Source organism: Megalopta genalis, chromosome 7 (assembly GCF_051020955.1).
Source record: "Megalopta genalis isolate 19385.01 chromosome 7, iyMegGena1_principal, whole genome shotgun sequence".
Lineage (NCBI taxonomy): Eukaryota > Metazoa > Arthropoda > Insecta > Hymenoptera > Halictidae > Megalopta > Megalopta genalis.
In genome coordinates, this window is record NC_135019.1 from 22,911,937 (window position 1) to 22,936,845 (window position 24,909).

The 24,909-nt window shown below is 32.6% G+C and overlaps 1 protein-coding gene across 3 annotated transcripts in view; it reads right to left on the reverse strand.

The window, feature by feature from the left end:
* LOC117225212 (sorting nexin-8) overlaps window positions 1-24,909 on the reverse strand; it is a 30,124-nt gene that overhangs the window by 4,862 nt on the left and 353 nt on the right. Inside the window, exons 1-2 of one of the 3 annotated variants that reach the window (XR_013033829.1) lie at window positions 22,963-23,844; window positions 2,921-3,053 (exon numbers count right to left, since the gene is read on the reverse strand). Coding sequence is in view for 2 of the 3 variants with exons in the window: in XM_033478579.2 (XP_033334470.1) it covers window positions 2,921-3,053; window positions 22,963-23,208 (379 nt within the window). In the remaining variant the exon portion in view is untranslated. Of the gene's footprint in view, window positions 1-2,920; window positions 3,054-22,962; window positions 23,845-24,909 lie in introns of those variants that run through there. The other 2 variants (XM_033478580.2, XM_033478579.2) reach the window with 2 other exon arrangements.

The window sequence follows — 24,909 nt, forward strand, 5'->3', positions numbered from 1 at the left end:
CAAAGCTCTGAAATTATCTTTTCAGGAACATTGTGAATTATAGTCTTTTTCTGGTGCATTTCAATTTGACCTTGTTTTACTTTATCTTAAACATTTTTATAAGCAGCTTTCGCGTGAAAATAAATAGTACATTGTGAAAAGAACGGATTGGTCCTCAACTTAGAATATGTTGAAGACAGTAAGCTACAACAGTATTAGGACACTCACAGAAAATTAAATAAATTTAAGAAACCAATAGGAAATTGTTATAATTTCTTCAATTTATTTCAAAGTTGATTGTAATAAACTGTAACAAGTACATATATCTACATATATATTTTTTACATTATCATAAAAATAAGGTCAATCTTATAAAAGAAAATTTAATTTCGTCGATATATCCACCGTGTTATTTAATTATTTCTTGGACTAATTTCGGCATCAGTTTTATTAGTATGTTTATTATTTCTGATTCTATTTGGTTGCATGCATATGTAGCAGAGCTGGGGAAAAATAGATTTTTGAAATAGTTTATATATTTTCATGTAATACAGAATTTAGCAAATAAATTTTCCTTGAAATAGTAGTTACATATGGAAATAGCATTTTCTAATATATTTAACTACGTAATATTCATATGTAATTACTATTTCAGAAAAAGTTTATTTGCCATTTCGTATTACATGAGAAGATACAAATATTTATAGTCCATTTATTATTTCAAAAATCTATTTTTCCCTAGTTGCATGTTCCGCATATTTCAAAAACATATCGTACAAAATGAACTCAGCATACGTTTTCAATGGACAAGATATAATAAATGGGAGAACTAATTGCATAAGTGATAGATGGTTCTAATTTAATATGTACTTTCGACAGTACGATGCAATAATACACTTACTATACATACTATACATAATGTGCAATATCAAACATAAAACATTAGCTAATCTGAATGAAAAATTACAATTTATATTAAATCAGCAGGTGTCCTAATACTTTTGGAGGGGGTGAACGTCTTCGTTGATAGTGTTGTTGCACGGAATGTAGGCCAGAGTGTTTTGCTTCATGGTATTGTTGCTCGACTATGCGAATGATAATGGTTGTCGTAGCCGCAACCTCGATACCGGAGAAGACTTTCCTGACCTACGGTGCTTTGCTACGTGTCCACGATAAAAGCGGAGTTGAAACTCATTCCCAGTCACTTTTCTCGCAGTTGCGTTTCCCACCACGTTAACCCGTATAAACGTGACGCTGAGGTATCAACGGTAATTTTGCGTGAAATTACTATTTAGAATTCCGGACATTGAGTTCTGAAACGTTTTCTTTTGCAACCATTTGTCCTTCGCTTGTACTAATTTCAAATGTTGCCATTCTTTGTGCATGATATCACTAACAGCTTGCCAACGTTTACATAAAAATACAATACTTTTTGTTCTATTTATTTGAGAATTGTTATAATATTAAAAGCTATTAACTATCGCATTTATAATCTACGAACTTCACAATTATTGTCGTTAAATTCAGTGGATTGGCTTTATTTCAATAAAAATGAAAAATTCCGAAGCCTAGAAACTTTCAAACAAAAATACGGTAAATTCTCCATAATTGACGCTCAGCTTGGAAACGAAAATGGACAACTTGAGAAGAGGGGATACGTTTATTTGAGCTTTGTATAGTTACTACTGTTACTACTAATAGTTACTTTGTATAGTTGCTTTTTGTAGTTACTGATTGTCAACAACTACAAAAACGAGCCAATTTCTGCTCTTGTCAATAACAAGTATAGTCCTCGCGCGACAAGAAGGCACCTCTGTGTTTACATTCCCCCTCTTACTAGCTACCCTACTGCCGCAGCTAGTAAGAGGGAAAATGTAAACACAAAGGTGCCTTCTTGTCGCGTGAGGACTATACATTGAAAGAAATAATATAGTTTTCGTGAATATACATATAAGTTCTTTTTTTAGAAAAGAATCAAGATGAGATAACAAGAAGATGACTACTTTGTGTGCATTCACGGTGTTCACACACGCGTACGTATTTGCTTAAGTAGGCTAGTTGAAGTAAACTCAACATCCTAGAAGTCGAAAGTCGAACGGAAAGGGTGTTTCCAGTTCAATCAATTTCCAAAGTATAGATATGCAATCCTGTTAAGAGAAATTGCTAGGAAAACGGTCACGTTTCCGGCAAATCTCCCCCAGCCGTGATAAGCGTACGTCTTTCACCGATAAGGAAAGTAACTGCTGCTTTGATCAGTTCCATCATTAAAAACCTGATTTCTCCATTCAGATGTTAGTGTCTTTACAAGGAAACGGCTTCTAAATGGCCAATTGCGATCAAAGGAGTCTGTCCATTATCATATGTACATCCAAAATATGTATAAATGTATATAAATGTAAATATAAACCTATATAAATCTAAAATATAAATGTAAATATAAATGTATATAAATCTAAAATATAAACGTAAAACTCTGTCTATTATTTATTTTATTAAAATATCTGTTCATTATTATTTATTTCACAAAAATATAAATGTAAAAATCTGTTCATCTCCTTATTCCACCAAAATATAAATGCAGAAATAGAATTGCACTCATTCTCTTCTTAATCAAAATATCAATATAAAGTATAGAACAGGACAAATAAATATCTATCGAATAAAGGTATCCATGAAACTTCATCATGAAATCGTCACATTTGCAGTTAAATGAAATAGTTCACAGAAATATAAAATCTTAATTTATCTCTCTCTCTCTTTCCCGTTTTCGAAATCTTGGTTACATGATCATTCAGAAGAAATATTTTTTTCATCAACTTTATGTAGAAGATTCGAATCGAAATAACGAACCTAAAGTTCGTTACTAACTTCGAACTAAAGCTCGAGAAAAGTGATCGAAACTTTTTGGTCTGGTTGGAAGATAGTTAAAAGATTGGTTTACCTTGAGACTCAGAGTTCTCCAAAAGTTTGTCGCTTGGTTGTTTCCCTTGCTGAGCAAACGCGACTAGAGCAAGGCCTTTATACAGTCCGCTCCTGGCCAGGTAGCCCGTTTTGCTATCCACCAGTTCCCATATCTGAAACAGACAGAGAAATGGTAAATTTCGTTTTATGCTATCGCGCGAAATGTCAACGCAGAATGTGCATTAAGAAAGTAAGCATTGAACAACAACAAATTCCACAGAAAGTGTATTTGTAATTCAATTTTTAAAGTTTTTGCAAATATATAATTTCCATGCATAAATGTTTAGTAATTGAAATGCGTATAGCAGTGCACTTTGCAACGTACTCTAGCATACTCAGCTGCAGCTTAGAAGATTCTTTTCTTTAATTACACTTATCGTTGCAACATTAACGACTCAAATTTTTATTTGATACGAATCTTTATCACAGGTTATACCGCAGAATCGTTATCCATATTTTCCAATATCTGACAATGCATTTTCGAGCATTGAAAGGCACGCAGAAAATAACATGGTTGCGTTAAAGGCGCGCGGAAAAATCTTGGAGCAGGTTTCTGAAGAGAAGGATAAGAATGATGATGGTATGCCTAAAATGATATTCGTTACAGCTGAGTAGTTGGTGAATCCCAAGATTTTTAGTGAACAGCAGGATCGATAGTGAAATTAATAATTTGGTAGCAAATTTAGTAAATAGATGTTAACTTTAATAATTTGATAGTGAATTTAATAATTAGATGGTAAATTTAATAATTAGATGGTAAATTTAATAATTTGATAATAAATTTAATAATTTGGTAGTCAATTTAATAATCAGATGGTAAATTTAATAAATAGATGCTAAAAATTTAATAATTAGATGATAAATTTAATAGCTAGGTAATAAATAACAAAATTTTGAAACGTTTCAATTCTACGTTCCGTACACCTGTTACTAGCGAGCAAAACACTGCACAACAATGACGTACACACTCCGAGGCATGGAAGTCGGAAGAGGTAAGCTTTTAAGTGCTCTGCACAAACGTAAATCTATAAACCGGATAGCTCGTCTAACGCTGCAACCTGAGCCAACACTGTGGACGAATCCTAAGGATTAGGCCATAAATGAAAGTAACTGCATTCCGAGAATTTTTATATGTTGCTCCGTCATTCCACTTCTCCTTCTTCCATTCCCATTGCCTCTCTGTCTTTCACCGATCTGGCAGAGCCAACAGAGACTGCGCGTTACTTGCATCTACGATTGTAATAGGATCGAAACTGATAAGCTCGTTTCTGAACAATAGATCGACACTGTGGTACAGACAAAGCAATACCAACATCCTGAAATTGTTTTCTTCGGTTGATCCCATGCTGCGATATCCAAACAAAAGTAAACTATACAAAAGGGTGACGAAGAGAGATCTAAATCTTTAGGGTATTATTAACACTTCGTTTAACGGAAGCCTATTAATAGGCTTTTAATGATTGTGCTATACGTAGAATGAACTCGATAATATTTTAATTATTAAACCAAATAATTTGTTCAATTATGAACGAAATTGCTGAATTTTATGTTTTTTTATTCTGAATTCCTAAGACGAGCCAGGAAAAACAACTCGTCCGTTTAGTGTTAAAAGGCAAGCAATTTTTTTTAATGACACTAACTTTCTCCAATAGCATATTATTACAGTAAAAATAATACAAGGTATGAATAAAACCAGTCTTCTCATTTTTTGTGCAGGAATATACAAAAGCGTTTGGTGTGTTGCTAGAATTCGTTAAATATTTGGTTATCTTTCTAGTGGAAGTTTACATATTTGTACATATATCAGGCCTATTATAATGATCAAATGAGTGACCAAACAGTGACCAATGAGAGACGAGATTAGCTGGCGCGAGGCGACGGAGCCAATGAGCGGCACTCTTATTGGTCGGTGTTTTTCGTTAATAACTCGTAAACAAAGCCGCGGATTGCATTCGCGTTAAAGAAAAAGTTACTTCAAATGACCTCGGGAACCTCTCATTTCCCAATTGCGAGTGACTTTTGGGATAGCCTGTATCAACATTATGTACTATGTATAATAACGCGTCAAACTCGTGACAGATTTCATACATAAATACGAATGTTAATTTCTTCTAAGTCGAAGCAAAACCGAATTCTTCTGTTATCAAATTTTACATATGAAAGTAAATGTGGTCACACAGAAAATAAAACTCGTGTACAAATTTCGATTTACTTCCTGAAAGTTTGTCATCGAGCATCAATTTCCTGTGGAAAGTCGGTATTTATCACAAACCGATGAGAATGCCGATAAATTGACCTGCGACTACATCGCTAAATAGAAGTTAAAAAAACAATCAGGATAATACTGTTGAGCTTGACCAGCAATTATTCAGAGTAAATAATTATTTATAATGCGCGTCAAATTGATTTCGATCGTAAACTGCCATCGACCGTCGCAGAGTTTAATTAATGGGAAACGGAAGTCCTTTATGGTTAAACCTAGTACATAAACGAGGACTTATCCAACCGTAGAAAAAAGTTTGAGGTATTCGGAAAATTAGAGGAGAAAGCGGAGTAGGTAAAAGGAGAAGATACATCACGTTGAAAATCCAAAAAGAAAGAATAGGAAACGGGACTGTCGTGGACTGTAAGCCGCGTAAAAGTCTGCACTGTATCTTGTGCACGCTCTCGTTAACTCGAAACCGCTTTGGTCCCTGCTTTTCCCATTGGTTTCACGAGTGCCATTAAACCTTAATCGTCGATCAAGTTCACCGCGAGGAGCCTACAATAAAAATAGGTTCCCCGTTTGTGGTACGTGCGAACACCGCTTTACGAACAATCGCTGTGAAAGCCGGGACTCCGACTGTCGTGGATACAACTTTTCACCAACCAACGAATTATTTTGCACGGCCGAATCATTTCTCAGCAATGCTCGGATAAAATATTAGTTGTAAAAATTTATCGTCGATTTTATTCCTTGGCGGGAATTAACTCGCATAAATAGCGCCACTTTCTGTTCGAAATGTGTATATACCCATCTCCAAAAATATTAGGACACTTGCTGACTTAGTATAAATTGTATTTAGTATAAACTATTTAGTATAATTTGAAACATTTTTTGCCAGATTAACAGAAGTGCACAAAAAAATGTGGGCAAAAGTATATATAGTTTTTGCAGTTTCATACAATTAACTTTCAAATAAATTGAAGAGATCGTAAGAATTTCCTATCGGTTTCTCAAATTTATTTAATTTTCTGTGAGTGTCCATTTGGAAGGGAGTGTATACTTTTGAATACGTTTAAATAAGTCTAAATACGATTTAATAAATCTATCATTAGTGGTTGTGAAGGACTTTGTAGTGTAGTGTATACGTACTTTATTTTAAGATTAGTTAAATTGTAGAGATCAATCTGGGTGAAATGGTTGAATAATTATTCAAGCATCATTTATAAATAAATTTTGGTATTTTCGTAAAGCGACAGAAGCTAACTGCTTTTAGTGTTAAAAGTTTGGAAATCGATCTCTTTTGGATTCAGGAAAATTGGTATTAGGATAGAAAATGAATATTATAGATGTTAATGCGATGTGTGAAATGTTTCTAATTAACGACGAATAAAAGCAGATACAGGCTCGATGTACGAAGGGTTCACTTTCTACTTAATTCCATTGTTATTTCTTTCTGTTTGTGCTAATGTTAATACACTTTCACATTAATAATTGTGGTTTCTTCTTTCTCACAATATGTAATTTGGAATAATTTCATGGAAGTAGAAAGGACTGAAATTCATTAACAGTTTAAATGAAACTATGAAATTCCAATTTGTATTTTCCGTTTTCTGCTGTATACTGCGAAAATAAAATTTTATGACACCGAAATGTTCAAATTAGAATTAGCGAAAACACAAAACTCGCGTGTGGAAGTGTTGGTAAGCAGGAAGAGAGTCTCACACGCGTGTATATATGTATACATCTCGTGTAAAGCGCGAAACAACTGGAACATCATTAAACAAAATTATTGCGGCGAGGGATCGAGGGATATGATCTATCCGCGGAGTTGTTTTATCTCACGTGCACGTTGTGTCCGTGTCGAGCGACGCATGGTACCGTCCACAACAGAGTCTTGTAACCATTGTTTAAATTCCCGCAACTGTTTTTGCTGAATGCTTTGGACGGCGGGTTTTCTGCTGAATCTTTTCGACGCTGAACTGGCTGCAGTGCTGGGTAAAATAGTACTTTAAATGGCAAATAGTAAATAGATATTTTATTTTAGATCATGCACGTACTTTTGAAAATAAAATATTTTATTCGTTCGAAAGAATGTACTTTTAAAAATCAAATAATGTACTCGTCGTAACAAATTTTTGAGATAATATTTCAAAGAGTATTTTATTTGAAAAACACTGAAAATATTTGTGCCGTAGTTTGGAATATTTTGTTTATTCAATTTATTATCAATAAATAAAATTATTTTATTTTATCAAATCACAGTGCAAAATTTAATTTGGTAATCTAAAACGAACGAAAAACTTTTCTTCTGCATTATAAATCTTCCACTTTTTGCACTATAAAAGTTACACTTTGTTACATGCGAATAGCTGTATTTAAAAAGACAATTTTCATTTGCAAACATAGTTTCACTTCACATCTCGTTTCACGTTATGTTTATCATTTTCACAATTTATTTTCAGGTTAAGAACTATAGGAAGTATTCTATTTTATGTTTTATGTTATTAAAATAAAAACGATTTTATTTTATGTTTTAGATTATCAACGATTACATTTGGGACAATACTATACAAATTCTTAAAAATTTTCTCCGGGCTGCAAATATTTTTAGAGACAGCTGCTGTGAGTATTTATTTTTAGCTTCTCCAACCTATTGTTAATTGTGTGCACTTTTTGTGTTCTCTAAGTTAAAAGCCAATGGAAAAACCATTTGTGTTTTAATAATATAAAGATGATTCTCAATGATATGTTGGATAAAGTATTAAAAGGATACTTATTTAATACAGAAATCAGAGCAATTACTTTGACACATCTTCACGGCCGAAGAATGGATACTATGTTATAATTTGTTTCGGAAATAATTAAGTTTATTAAGTTCTATTCTTTGTAAAATAATTGTAATGTAACTAATGTTATCGCGATGTCTTCGAGATTATAGATTATTCACACACTACTTCGTTATGGTGCTTGCCAGCGAAACAATAGTCACTGGCTAAATCTATCATCTATGCCATGTTATCGGCTAATTTGCAATCTATGTAATGTTGTCAACTGATGTATAATCTGCTTAACCATTTCGTTACGGCAGTCCTCTCCGCGGAGTATGTAATGCCACCGAGTGGGGCATTGCGCCGAAAAGTGTTCACATCGTATAGTCTTTGGCGTTGGCTCTTTTTAACGCCACCTCGGCATTCTTTTGTACGTACACTTTCTTAAGTGTTACATAATAACTATTTCGTCATATTATACAAGATACATGAAAATAAGTACATTTGATGTATATTCAGTTCTCTGGATATTTACAGATTTCGCAATTATTATAAATAAAAATACAATTCAAATCGGTCGATCCGTTTGAAAATAGAATTTTTTTCGAACTTCGCTGTAGCATTCTATCAAGAGCGCAAAAACATTTTATGATAAAATTCGTTCAATTTTATAATAAAATTCAAACAAAGCCTCGAACAAAATTTTCAATGTTTCTAACCTTTTAAAAAATTAATCTCTAAACTGTGAAATTATACCAATAATCGCTCTATTCCAATTCCTTGTAACGGTTCGAGAAAGATTTTTTATTATAATAATTTTGTACCGTCCACTGTCGAATAGAAAGAAAAGAAGAAACTTGTTCCGACGTGCAGAATATATTACATGCATTCAAAATATAGTTTTAGTAGGATTTATTAGTACGGGTCAGTAGAATCAAGAGATATTCTACAGGTGCAGTAGAATCTTTTTGCCAACTATAGTCGGTGTTCGTACACATAGGTCGTTACATGAACGCTGACTATGGTCGGCGCTTGTAACGACAGGGTTAATATTCTTTGCTAATCCATAGTTTATAGTATTTGCTGCACGATCCTCTAAAAAGCAATATTTTACATTCATTAAATTGTCTAATTCTGAAATCACTTAATTGAGCAATGGATTTAATTCGTTTGTAATGTATCTAATTTCCTTCTAAAATTAAAGTTCCCATGGCACACTAACTGACTATTTACAGTTACTCACAAAATTGAGCGTACACCATTTAAAACGCAATAACATTTTCAAAACTGGACTAAGTGAATTGAATTTTTTTAGATGATAGCAGGACTAGTCTACTAGACGATGACCAAAATGTCTTTTTTAAATTTTGCTTTTATTTGGAATGACAACAAAAATAAAAAACTCTCGTCTTTTAACTTTTTTATCTGAACCTATAATGGCAATTTAAAAAATGCCTCGCGTAGATCTCGGTAACATATATGCAAGCTGAATATTTTATCGAAATCGGTTGACGTTGTTATGAGTTACAACAAATTAAAGATGGCAAAAATTGCAGTTTTATCACGATTTTGACCAAAAACTGTAAGAAATCTGCAGTTTTTAAAATCTTTTAACGTTTGTAGCTCGATTCTGGGTTAACCGATTTCGATCAAATTTTCAGCATGAATGTAAGTTACCGAGATCTACGAAAGACATTTTTTAAATTTTTGTTATAGGCTCAGACAAAAAAGTGAAAAAACAACGGTTTTTTAAATCTTTTTTGTCATCCCGAATAATAGCAAAATTAAAAAAAAAGGTATTTCAGTCATCGTCTAGTAGACTAATCCTTCTATCATTTAAAAAAATTCAAGTATTCGCTTTTTAAAAATGTTGTTGCTCAATTTTGTGAGTAACTGTAGATTTATTGAAATTCGTTATTACAAGTGTAGATGTCAATTAACTAAATACGTTTCCGCGGTTTGCGGTTTTATTGTAATACGTCAAACCGCACGAGCTTATTACACCACGTAATAGATAAAAGTTGGATTCTATTCATTAACACTAATTGTACCGTCGCTGGTCAAATGACCGGTTCGACAATTTTTATTTTAGAATTACTGAAATTCAAAAGGCACATCCATCGGACACTATTCAATAAATTAATTCATCCCAACATATATTAATATAAAAATTGAAAAAAATCTAAATAAATTCAGTACTGTAATTTGTATAAGGCAACTCAAACGGGTCATTTTTAACGCCTGGTACGGTTAGTGTTAATGAAAGTGAGAACTTTTATTTAACTAAACACGTGTACTGATATGCAATAATTGCTCTAGTGCTGTCTGGAATGAGTAATTGCACAATTACATTCTACGTAATTCTATTACATTCTACTATTGACTACAAAATAAACCTAAATAAATAAATATGTCCAATAATTGACCACGGAAGCACTTTTACGATCCCAATAACTATCAAATGAACAATTCGAATTTCGTTATTTCGACAGGTAGAGTTCGACTGTTGAAGTATACCTCTCTCAAAAAGTATTAGGACACCTGCTGATTTAGTATAAACTGTAATGTCTCATTCAAATTAGATAATGTTTTATGTTCAGTATTAAATTTTACGGCATCATATTGTCGAAAGTACACATTACGTTACAAATGTCTATCATTTATGCAATTAGTTTACTCATTTAGTGCGGTTTGTTCAGTGAAAACGTATGCCGAGTTCATTTCGTACGTGTTATCAAAATATGTGGAACATACTACAACATGCGCACAGCCAAATTAAATCAGAAATAATACACAAACTAATAAAATGACTGCCGAAGTTAGTCCAAGAAATAGTTATAAAACGCGGAGAATACATCACTGAATAAAAATTTAATTTTCCTTCATAAAATTGACGTTATTTTTATTGTAATGTAAAAGAAAATACAGATATATGTATATACTTTTACATATACTTACTAATACAATTACATATATTTACAATATTTACATAATCATATATATTTACTAATACAATTAACTATGAAATCATAACAATTTCTTATCGGTTTCTCAAATTTCTTTAATTTTCTGTAACTGTTCTAATAGTTTTGTAGAGGAGTGCATTGCGAAACACAAATGGCGGAATTAAAGAGCATAACAAAACTAGAAGAATGTTAACCGAAACGCTTCCGTGCAACTATTCGCCAAGATCACAGGAGCCATTTCTATCGAACTTTGCACCGTGCCGCGGAACTTCCATCAACCACAATTGAACAAGTTCCGTCACGCAACACAATTATTGACTTGAAAATATATCCATCACGGCCCACAGACTCCGGATACCACTGACGACCGTGACTCTGAATCAAGTTCTCCGGAGAGTTCCGTTCGTTCACCGAATCAGTGGGCGCGAATCTCACGAATTTCACCGCTGGCCGTAATTGTTGGCGCGAATCTTCCATGAATCTCGATTCTCGATCGTAACTGCAACCGGGAATCTTATGACTTTCGGTCCCCGCTGCGAGTACCATTTCCGATACAACTTCTTAACCATGGCCGTGGCCATAATTATCACGGTGTTCGAGCGAGTCTCCGCTGCTGTCGGCTGGATCAATGATAGCATCGTGATTATACCGAGGTCGTCGGATCGCGATTACATATCGATGGAATGCTGTGTCTAAGACGGTCATTTGCGTCTTGCGTAATTCGCCGCCGTCCCGCGTGTCATTCCGTGCTACCATCCCGGATACTTTTGATCATCAATTAACTGATGGCGCGGCACGATGATTCGGGGGAACGAACTTTTTATGGGCTTACACGATGTGTATCATTCGGGATCATTCTATTCGTAGCGATCCGCGATGACTGGCGATAAAGCGGCGACCCACGTAACGTTATTTTGATTGTATCATTAGTCAATGAACGAGACGCGACGTTCAATCTCTGTCGCGACGTTTCGTGCCGTGTCGTGTCACTTTATTGCTTCTAATTTCTTTTATGATCGCGTGCGTTTGTTTCGCCACTACTTTTTCGAACAGGTTTTACGACCGATTGTTGCGTGGCGGCGTTACGATTGAACTTGTACACACAGTAATCCTCTGGATTGTTAGATTTTAAGGTGTTTGAATGTTTAATCTTGTCTTTTTATTCAAAGGGTCAAATTAACGTTGACAATTAGGACATTAGCGACGTGTTTCGTTGGTAGATGCTAGTTAACCCCTTCAGTGAGTAGTCCGTAGTCCGTTTGTGGAAACTGATACTTATAATTTTGATTTACAATGATCTTTATATGATTTATAATACGGATATAATATAAGTAGGGGAGACCGATAAACTATTTTATTTACAATGACAATTATTGTATGAACCTCTTACCTACTTATCTGGTTTTCTCGTGCATTAAGGAATATTCAAGTTATTAATAAAATATGGAAAGTAGGTAAAATTATACAACCAACCCCGATCTCGGGTCGGTTGTAATACAGCATGGCACAGACTTTATGTGCCCATTAATTACAGCCACAACATTGGATCCATTTTTCATTAAATTTGCTCGTGCTGTAAAGTTTCTAGCCATCTTCGTATTCTTTTATATTCATGGTTCCTCTGTTAGTTTTTCTAATTTTTGTACGAGGCATTCTAGAAATTTAATTATGATAGTAAATTCTAGCAATTTTAAATTTAATAGTTGACCTAATAAATATAGGCACTTGTTTAAATTACAAGCTGAAGAAAATCTGGCGTAGAAATCGCTTACAATCGAACCCGACTGTCGATGTTACAATTGTCCCCGATCGCACTTTCAAATTACAATTTCTAATTATAAATTTTTATTTGTAAAATAAAAATGTTAAGTAAAAATTATGCAAAGTATATATATATATATACTTTGCATAATTAATTTGCAATAATATATATACTTTGCATAATTAATTTGGAATAATATATACTTTGCATAATTAATTTGCAATAATATATATACTTTGCAATCATCTCTAATAATAATCTATCAGTATTTCTTTAGAACAAACGAAATTAGAGATTTAAAACAAGAAGAAAGAATATATTTGTTAAAAGAGCACTTATATCACAATTTTAAAGTAGTAAGGAAAGTTAGATTTTAGGTGGCAAAAAATTATTTTCTTTCTTATGCAGATGTATATTTCGCATTTATCTAAGTATGATAGAAGAGTCTGTCTCAAATGTCATTTTACATTATAATCTATCTAAACCGTGTAATAATATCCATCATATATTTCGCGATATTTAACGCGTTAAAACCGCCCCCGTGTTACAACCGTCATCGTTCTTCCCTACAAGTAATTTGAATTATAGAATATAAGATTATAAAAGTAACAGAAAAATGAGATATTACTAATATTATATCTTTCCATTTTAATCAGCACTAAAAACGGTAAAAGGAATTGTGGTGGAGCGCATTGTTTTAATGGAATTGACGAGCTTTTAAATATTTTTTGTATTACGGGTGGACTCTTTTATTGATTTAGGAAGTTTGAGCTGATTTCTTGTCATTTCGCAGAATTTGGTGTATTCGATTGTTTGATGAGCATATCATAATTTTTCTATCTAAAAAATGTCCACGAAGAATAATAATTTTATTGTCTTGTGTTTTATAGTACAATTAAAATTGCGATTATCTTAAAAGAGTCGATAATTTGAAATATCGTAATTGTATTTGATTAAACAATTCGAAATATTTTCCAGCCTAGGAAATTCTACGATGATACGTTATAGGCCTATTTAGTTTGTAATTCGATTGTTGAATTTTCCACTAAATAATTCTACAATTATTTATGTAATTCGCCAGATAAATTATGTTTTCATTACATTTATATTGATAGAAAAGACGGATAAGTTAACAGTGTTCATGTTAAAGTTATGTTAAAGATTGAATCTTTTTCACCACAAACAAATATCCAAGGACAGTTAATTTATTTGGTGACGAATATTTATGACGATTAAAGAATCAATCATTAGCATTAAATGATTGTAATTCTCGAATACAAAAACGACCTGAGGACACACTAGCCCTTCTTGCATAAAATATATAAATCGATTTTTCATTCCATTCTAAATATTTCCTGGTAATTTTATTGCGATATCTCTAAAGTTGGCGAAGCTACGGCAAATTTTGTATTGACGTGCGACGTTCCCGAATAAAGTTGATCAACAAGTAAGCATCTCCTGGTATTTTTTTGTGCAATGTGAACGAAAATTTGTGCTAATAATCGGAGAAATGGAGATCTACAAACCCTGGTTAAAGAGAACTTCGTCAAGAGGATACTTAGAAACGTAATTATAGTAAATAACGGAGAATTCAAGCCATGTCATATGAAAATTCAAGTGGATAGATTGTAAATAAGAAGGTTTTTAATCCAGTTCTTTTATGTTGCCCCAACAAGTGTTACACTAATATCCATTTTGCATGTCAGCTAAAATTGTATGTTAATTTTTATGAGCAGCAAAATAAATTTCTTTAGGACCTTTATTTATCAGGTTGCATGGTGTCGAAAGAAATTAAGTCTAGGAATATTAATCCAAAAAAGAAGCCGTATGAAAAGCTGTGGGATTATTTTGTTACATATAATAGGTTTAGATTCATTGTTTGTCGAAAATTTTTGCTTGAATTTTTTCAAATATCTGTAAAAAAGAAGTCTGCATGATTTTTTGCACGAAGAAGAAATGAATTGATTTGAAGGATAATTTAAGAATAATTTATCAGGAGATACACAATCTCTAGACTTTGATTCTGTTTTGGATGATCCAAGCGATAAAGAATATCGTCAATAAGAATCAATAAGAATCAATAAAGAATAATGTCAATAAATAATATTTTTTACCACATTTTTGTATTTTATGCAAGAATGGCCTTAGGTTATTATAATCAATAATTGTATAAAATTCGTTTATTACGTAGTTCATGTTATATTAATGAAATGAAAAGGAGAACAATTGAAGTAAAGAGTTTTAAAACTCATTTCTCGATACTCACTTTTGTCATTCAAGCCCTTCTTGCACTCAAGAGTTCAATTATGAGCATACTTTGTATTTTGTAAAATACACTTATGTAAATTCGCGCCTGTCATAGTCTCTGATTCGCAATCTTTTGTATATGTATTTATGGAGAGGCGTCCATGCAGACTATCGTCAGCGGGCGTGTTAATGATAAAATAACGATACTACATAGCATAAACAGGACAGCGAATTCTTTGCGAAGGAGAACTTCATTCCAAATAGGATGACTTAACAATACCGGAGAATCTCCAAAACTTCATTTTAAAGAGGATAATTTAAAGATACCGGAGAATCTTTACGAATAGTAAATAAACACGCAAACAATGCTTTTCAATATGAATCTTAAATCACTCCAGTCGTAATTGCTGCAATTTCACGGTATTTTGAATCGATGTGTATAAATTAATCATGCTAACATAGTAACATACGTATGTATATTTTATCACAACTGTAAACCTTTGAATAAATTAATTGTACACAGTGCTGCTTAAAAATTGAGGGAATTTAAGAGCAGTTACTGAATCTTTAATTGAGCAAACACAATTACTCACGTCCTACTTAAAGTTTGTTTAACTATCCCGTACTTCGAAACCAGTTACTGTCTCATGTTTGATGAGCAAATGGAACCTAAATTTGATCATCGAAATACCGAACGCTTTCACCTACATTTTAGTATTTTGGTCGCGAGTTATATCATACCGATATTAGGAATTTTCGTAATTATCAGGTTTCTAAAGAGAGAATTCCGTTGTATCGGAACTTATTTATAACATAATTTTCAGGAGGTTTTTAGCGTACAAATAAAAAAATTATTACTTCAATAAATAATAAGGTGTCCTTTTCACATATTATGTACACCTTCTTGCCATGATTTGTATATGTACAGCTTGATCTATGCAAATATATTTACTCCAATCATCATCAGATATATTGAATGTTACTTTTCGCCATGATTTTTATATCTGCATCTGATTTACTTAACTACATCTATGTTAATTCTTATAGGATACTATCCTTAAAAAATGATTTGAATGTATGTGAAAAACAGAAAGCAGTATTACGCGTACAGTGAATGAGTACAAGTGTTGATTGCATTTAATTACAATATCTATGCAATAATAAGTAATTCTGTCTTGTAACTAAACATCAAATGTTAGTAGTAAGGCCATTTATTGGAACTCTTTCTAATACTGCGTTCGGAGAAAATGACGGCGGAGGTTGTCAGAAAAAATTCCTGAATGACTGGATATGACTCATCGCTTACTTAAGCGTGTATTTAATTTTTCATACACCTTGTCCTCTAAGGACATAAATACATCTGTTCTTGTATTAATACAAAACTTATCGAACACTAAAAGTGACTGGTTCGTCTCATATTCTGAAGATTAGAAGATTACATTTATGTAGACTTTGTCCAATTTTTATCAGTAATATACAGGGTATCCCATTTAAGTCGAGATTGTAAAAAATCGCATAGACACGTGATTAAAAAAAAAACTGACACATGCCTTTTAGTATTTCGAGGGGGGGGGGGCAAATGGATATACTAGTTTTTTAATGTGTGGGCTTTTTGAAGGCTATTTCAAGGTCATCTTGTCAATTTTTATCATAAATCTATATTTTTTATTTTAGAATCATATTCTACATAAAAAAATGCACAACTTACATTGGGAACTTTTTCATAAGTTCAATATTTTGTAAGATATTTAGCTGATTTTTCATGTTTATGTCAAGGATAATTTTGTTTTTCTATTACAATGACAAGAGGTTTACTTTCTTCTGGAAGGTATTTCATTTCATTTAAGAACATTATATTGCACAAAAATGTTTCATACAAAAGTTGTGCATTTTTTTACGTAGAATATGTGATTCTGAAATAAAAAAATATGGGTTTATGAGAAAAGAAGGAAAGAAAGATGACTTCGAAATAATCTTGAAAGCATCCACGCATTAAAAAGCTAGTATAGCCCCATTTGACTCCCTACTCGAAAATACTAAATGTGACAGTTTGTCTTTTTTAAATCATGCGTTTACGAGATTTTTTAAAATCTCAATTTAAATGAGACATATAGATAAAAAGATTTAGTCAATCATTTTTCACGAAAGCATCTTTGTACTTTCGGCAATTCTAAAATTGTAAATTGGAAACCGGTTACGGTATGTTTGGTGTTAATGAAAACGTTAAACACCGTCTGTTAACCCTCAGATGGTGGGTCGATTTCGGTCCAGAATTACGAACGTTCTATCGAAATTTTAATTTTCTAGTATTAAGTTCGAAATCTATTTATATTGAATACAATGAAACAATCAACGCGATTCCAACTAAATAGGTTAAAAAACGAGTGAATAAAATTGTATGCAGAATGGATGCCATGAAAAGGTCACAATCGACGAATCGAACACTTAAGAATCTGCTTGATGTACAATATTTTTGATCAGTTAGTTTACGAGATAAATATTTCAATATTTGTTAGAACAATACCTAAGCAATAAACACAATGTTACATTTTCTATGTTTGGTGGCTGAGCAATTATTGCGATAAGCAGTCGGCACGTCCCGATCGGATACATTTTGCAAGGGGTAGTATAACACGGTCAGAAATGATAACGTTATCTGAATCTCGCTCGTCCCTGCTTTTTCTTTAGGATGTAGCGCCTAATCGTAGATGAGAGCGCTTCCGGGAGTTTATTCGTCGTGAGTCGCGTCACGACCGTAAAAATTCTGAAACGGTTTTCCTCGCCGGGAACCGCTATGCAAGAAATTTATTCACATGGCAACTGTTTCGGCACGTATGCCGTATACCGTTGTGCGTGCGTAGGTACACGCGATTGATTCATTATCTTTGCCGCGGTAGTAGAATTCTCCTCTGTGAATGTAACCGAACCGGCAACGATTTCGGTGCTAATTAATCGAAAATCAATTTCGACCTTGTACGATGCGGATGCACACTTCCCTCCAAAAGGGAACGCATAATAATTCATAACTATAATTTCCTCAACGTATTTCAAAGTCAATTGTATTAAACTGTAACAAGCACATATATTTATATTTTTTTACATTATAATAAAAATAACGTCAAATTTATAAAAGAAAATTAAATTTTCTTTTTTTTCGATATATCCATCACTTTTTTTAATTAATCCTTGGACTAATTTCGGCATCCGTTTTATTAGTTTGACTATTATTTCTGATTCTATTTGTGGTTGCATGCATATTATAGTATTTTCATATAATATATATAATAATATATATAAAATTATATATATATTTATATATATAATAATATTATAATAATAATTTTTATAATAATATATATAATATAATATAGAATTTTCATATAGTTTTCATTGAACAAAACGCGCTAAATGGATAAACTAATTGCGTATGTGACAGACACTTCTAATGTAACGTGTACTTTCATCGGTACGATCCCATAAAACTTAATACTGAACATAAAATGTTACCTAAACCGAATATGAACTTACAATTTATACTAAATCAATAGGTGTCCCAATACTTTTGGAGGGGGGTGTATGCAATCTCATTCGATTGGCGTGCTTACCATAGAAAGAGCTTCTAGCGTTAGCCTGATTTTTAAATGTAACTTAAACGCAATTCGAATGAGAATTTACTCAAATTATTTTTTAGTTCGTCACTGAAATTTTTATGATGTCCTCATTTTTGAATTTAATTAACGCTGATATACATATAACATCCGGTTTCATGAATTTATCGCGAAATTGAATACATGAAATTTGTAACAGTAGTAGAATTAATTCAGGATTTAGGATTATTCACAACTTAAATGTTTTTCTTATTGCAAATTAGTCACGTTTTTCGTAGTATAGTGGAACTTGTTTATGGATTTAAGAAATTTCTTATCTTGTATACGTCATTGAAAATTCTTGAAATTGTTCGAATGATGAAATATTTTTACAGCTTATACGCGTCAACGGCTACGTGGTTTATCAAAAATATACATAATTCAAGGTACATGTTGATAGTACAGTGGCGGCCATGTACTTAAAGACGCTTAGGAAACGGTATAACTTTTTTAAAACTAGACTAAATGACTTAAATTTTTTTTAGATGATAGAAAGACTCTTTCTTTAATTTTGCTATTACTAGGAGTGACAAAAAAAGGTGCAATACTCATGACTTTCAACTTCTTTATCTGAGCCTATAATAAAAATTTAAATAATGCATCTTGTAAACCTCGGTAACTTATATGCATGCTGAAAATTTAAATGAAATCGATTGAGGCATAGTTAGGCTGTGGCCACTGAAAGATGTGAAAACTTCCTGTATTTGGTTGACATTTGTAAAAAAAACTGCGATTTCCGCGATCTTTAATTGTTTACAGTCCATGTTAAGGATATCCGATTTCAAAGAAATTTTCAGCATGCATGTAAGTCACCGAGATCTACAGAACGCATTTTTTTTTATTTTCATTATAGATTCAGGTAAGAAAGTTGAGAAATATGAGATTTTTATTTCTTTTTTGTCATTCCAAGTGATAACAAAATTTAAAAAAAAGTATTATAATCATTGTCTTATAGGTTATAGTCATTAAAAAAAACTCAAATCATTTAGACCAGTTTTGAAAAAGTTATACAATTTAAGTATATATGGCCGCCACTGTACATTAGCCGACCGGAAGTATGAAATGGTTTGCAGACATTTGTTAAAATTTTATAAAAATTCTGTCTTTCATTTTTTTGTCTAATAATCAATTATTCCTGTTTAGCAATTTCGCCGACTCGCCAGACAGCATTAGTCAAAAACTGAGGAAATAGAGACGACGACCAGTGAGTTCAATAGAAACATTTAAATCATTGAACTGTAATTTAAGTATCAGCGCGTAACCTACAAAACCGCGACGAATTATTTATCAATACAGTAAATTCTCTCCAGCTTCTCCCTCAGCTTGTCGGCAAACAGACAATTTGGGAAGAGGAAATACTCGAGCCTCGTGGCTCGTTTTCCCAAGTTCCTCCCCCCAAATTGTCCATTTTCGTTTAGAAGCCGAGGGACAATTGGGGAGAATTTACTGTTCATGTATGTATAAATGTATATTAAGGACAAAATTATTACGAAGTAAGACGAATAATGAACAAATGTTACTGCTAATATTTTAATCCTTGTTATTAATTATTGCCACCGCAATAAAATTTAAATTGCAAAAGTCCTTTCTAATTGATGGCAGATTGTTCCGTCTGTTACGCATAATTATCCAAGGTTATTTAAGCAATCGTAAGCTGTCGACGATGGAAGAAATATGTTATCTGTTATAAACTTCGATAATTCCACTCACCGCCATATTTGCGTTCAATAATATCGATAGAATCAGTTATTCAATAAGTATTATTAACGTTTTCATTTCAATTTGAATAATTTTCTACTATACATTGTCGACCTAATTCAGGCCAAAATAAGCTATTATATCAAATATTCATGTTACATTGTTAAATAACGTCTCTAAGGTACAGGATTGTATTTCTCGATAAATAAAAATATCCAAACGAAGAGAGGATATATTATACAATCTGTAATTTTACTGGAGGCTTCCTGTTCGAGAATAACGACATGAAGAATTTATCTGATCCATGTGCAAACGACCGCCATTACACAATAAGTAGAAACAGTAAATAATGGAGAGACGCATTAGCCAACTCGCATTCAATGCCGTGCGCATCCAAGGAATATTCAGACTCGATGATCTCAAAGTTTCTAAAATTATTTTTAGAAACAAATAAGTGTACGTATTTTACATTTTGAACGCTAAAAAGCTGCCACTAATCCTTGTATTATAAATCAATAACGTGACAGTGAAACATTATTTTCACTGTACATATTTATTTGCGTCCTATTTGTCGTATCGTCACTGTTGCAGTTTAGATATTTTATCTTATCTAGTCTCCGTAAAATATGTGCATAAGAGAGTCTGTGTTTTCAGAATTTATTATACTGAAAATCTAAATATAGATGTGCACTCATCATCGAATTACTAATTAGACAATAAAATAAATACAGCTGAAGAAAAGTCAAGCTTGAATTTAAAACAACATTTTAACGAACATACACTACAGTCAAACTCAAAGAAAGCATTTTTAGAAATAGAACTCAGGGTATTAATTCTTAGTTTTCCTAAGCTTAATTAGTTCTTAGCTTTGCAGTTATTTAGGGAAGTACAGTAAATTTTCCCTAATTGATCCTCAGTTTTACACAAAAATGTAAATTTTTATAGTTACCGATTATCAACAATTATAAAAACGAAATGTCAAGACTCGAATAATCGTATCTCCTCTTCCCAAATTGTCCATTTTTGTTTACAAGCTAAAGGAAAATTAGGACTGAATTTACTGGACTCAGATCCGATGATTTAATCCCCCAAAATATTACAATGTATTTAATCAAACATGATGATAACGATAAGAGACGCATTCAACAGTACATATTAGGCGAACAAAGATGTTATCGCTTGAACTCGAGAAAATCAAACCACCACCAGATTACCACTAAATGTACAGTAAAACCTCGACAGTTGCGCACGGAATTTTAGTTTATCGAATTTTATCGAATTTTAGTTTAAATATTTTTTTCAGTAAAAATTGTCAGAGTCTGTAATTCTAAACACCCTAGAAGAACTTATTCGAATATATTACAATAAAAATGAATTTTCAAATCTAAGAGAAAATTATCCACACGGCACTCGACGATATAGTACAGTTACGAGCAAAAGGTTTCATATACCTTTTAAACCGCGGTATAAAAAAGAACTTTCCTAAAACTGATCTAATACCTGTTGTCTAATTCTGCTATTCTTGAAATAAAAAAATGTGAAAAAAACTTTCGCTAACACTTCTCGGAAATTTATATACATGCTGAAAATTTCACCGAAATCGGTTGACGTTCTTATGAGTTACATGTTGAAGATAGCAAAAATCGCAGTTTTATTACAATTTTGACTAAAAACTGTAAGAAATCTGCAGTTTTTAAATCGCCTATAGCTCGACTCTGGGCTAACCGATTTCGATCAAATTTTCAGCACGCATATAAATTACCGAGATTTACGAAAGGCATTTTTTAAATTCTCATTATAAGCTCAGATAAAAGAGTTAAAAAACGAGAGCTTTTTATTTATTTTTTTGTTATTCCAAGTAATAGCAAAATTAAAAGAAAGCATTTTAGTCACTGTTTAGTATACTAGTCCCTCCATCTCATCTAAACAAAAATTCAAATCGTTTAGTGCAGTTTTAAAAAAGTTATTGCCTTTCAAAAGGTGTACAGAGACTTTTTTGACTGAGTGTAAGCTGCGAACAATCAAAGATCACGCAGTATTTCTCAAATCTCGAAGATCAGATTGCCAAAACAGATAATTTTTACATGTTTCAGTGGCTTGACTATGCATCGACCGATTTCAATGAAATTTTCAGCATGTATATAAGTAATCGCGAAGTATTAAATGCATTTCTTAAATTTTCATTATAGGCTCAGATAAAAAAGTGGAAAAATGAGAGAGTTTTTACATTTTTTTTTATTCCAAGTAATAATATTCCAACATTAAAAAAAGAAAAGAAGTATTTCATTGATCGTACAGTAAACTAGTCCCTCTAACATTGACAATAAAATTCAAACCGTTTAAGGCCTATTCGAGAAAAGCTATACCGTTTTAGAAGGTTATGGACACTTTTGCTTGTTACTATACATCCGCGGTCTAATGAGGCGAAACTATGTTCAAAAATATGTTCAAACATTGCTGAAGCATGTGAGAATGAAGACCGAACCGCAAGAAAGCGAATCGCTTCATCCGGCTCTCAAAAAATGTTAAAAATGCGCATGAACGATTTTCCTGTACTTAACAATTACCGTTGCCTATTGCCTCTGATCTTGACACTCGGCTCCGATTTCGTGCAACCGTCGAGGTCCTTCCCTAGTCTCGCGTGAACGCCGCCGCCGCGTGAGCACGCGGACCCCGAGCCAGCGACAAAGGTGGAAAGAGATAAGAAGAGGAAACGAAGACAGCATACCTGGCTGAGAACGGAGCTGCTCAGCTGGGACTTGACAAGCAGGGATTTAAACACCTCTCGTTCCACATTTCCACTTGTGGGAGAGCAGATCTTCTCGTAGACTTCTCTGTAGAACGCTGGTATGCAGCCTGGTTCCGCGCGGCGGCGGAAAGCAAAATAAAAGGACATCACTTCGCGGTAAATTGCGGAATACCACTTTACAACATTGCGAAACGAATGAGGGGCCCCGGATCGTTGGGAAAACATCGTCGTCGATTTATGCGTCAGGAAGAGAGAAAGAGAGGAAGATTAAGAGAAAGAGAGAAAAAAAGGAGAAGAAACGTTATCTTTCGTTGACGCGGCGATTCCCGTTGCCGATCGTGATTTACGATGTTTTGTTTGACTCGGCTCCGATATATGTACCGATCTGATGCCATTTCGCGTTTCAAACGCTTCAAAGTCGTTCGCGCCTTTTTTCCTTTCCCTTTTTTGTTTTTGCCAGGCAATCCAACACGGCACACCGTGACGAATTGATTTCGTGCTGTACATTTCGATGCAAATAAAATGAACGTGATAGCAATTCGAAATACTACTTTGTTGCTCAACCGTCTGTAACGTTACTGCTATGCCCCGGAGGGATCTGAGAAGAAGCAATTGAAAAGTCGAAACTCTTTTACTGGTTCAATTTTGTAAGTACACTATAAACTACCTTCTTAATTTTCTAGTAACTCTTTCAATGTTTACTCCGTACATTGTTTAATTGTTGATATTAATATAATGTAATGTAAGTATAACGTAGCGTAATACAATGTAGTGTAACGTAATATAACGTAATGTAAGTGCAATTAAATGTAATGTAATGTAACGTAATGTAAGTGCAATTTAATGTAATGTAATATAATACTAACACAATATAAAATCATAAAAATAATATAAAAGATATTTCTTCTATTATATATATTTATTTTAGTTCGCATTGAGAAGATTAAAAAAGTTGTACTTTTTAAATCTGTGATAAATTTTTCTTTCTGAATCTAATTTTTATTTATTATATATAGTTATTTTCCAAATATAATACATTATTTCTACAAATCAATACAATGAATCCTGAAATTATTGACAGAAGTAGATATTTATAAAAGCGTCAATTAAAGAGTATGCAAAAGTATTTTTAATACTTTTTCTTATATAATAGAATAAAATATAATATATGTACAATATACATACAAGCTTGAGAGAGAACATCTTTTGTTGTTAACTGTTATTTCTATTTATATAGAATTATATATGAATATCGTTATTGCAAAGTGTATGTCGCAAATTGAAATAGTATTAAGAATACTTTTCCATCCCGTTATATATATATTTGACACTTTCCTTTTCAAATATATTCCTGTATCTATAATTTATGGGTTTATTGTACATATTATTATACTATTTATTCACAAATAAATAGAGATTGTACATATACTATATATGGAAATATAGTATGTATTTATAGTGTGTAGTGCATAATGTAACTGCAGCGCAGAACAGATAAATGCATCTAGATGAATTCGGATATTATTTACACAGTATATATCAAAATCTAGTATATGTTCTAACAAAATAGTAATATAATATTAATAATATAATTATTAATATAATATTATATAATATAATATAATTATAAAGTTAAACGAGCAAATGCATCCATAAAAAAGGAAAAAGTAATATTGATCCAACATTGCAACTATCTATAAGCACATTTTATCGATCATTTAAATATAAAAACAAATACGAAACCGAAGAATTGTTAAATCCAACGAAGATACTAAAAGTAAATTGTCAGAATATCCTACGAAACGATCAACAACTGGAAACGCGGGGATTTCAATCATCGAGCATGTTTCGCACGATCATCGAAAATCTGCGAGATTCGAGGAAAAATGCGCTGAAGTAGAGTGAGCGTGTGTGAGCGTGGTCCGT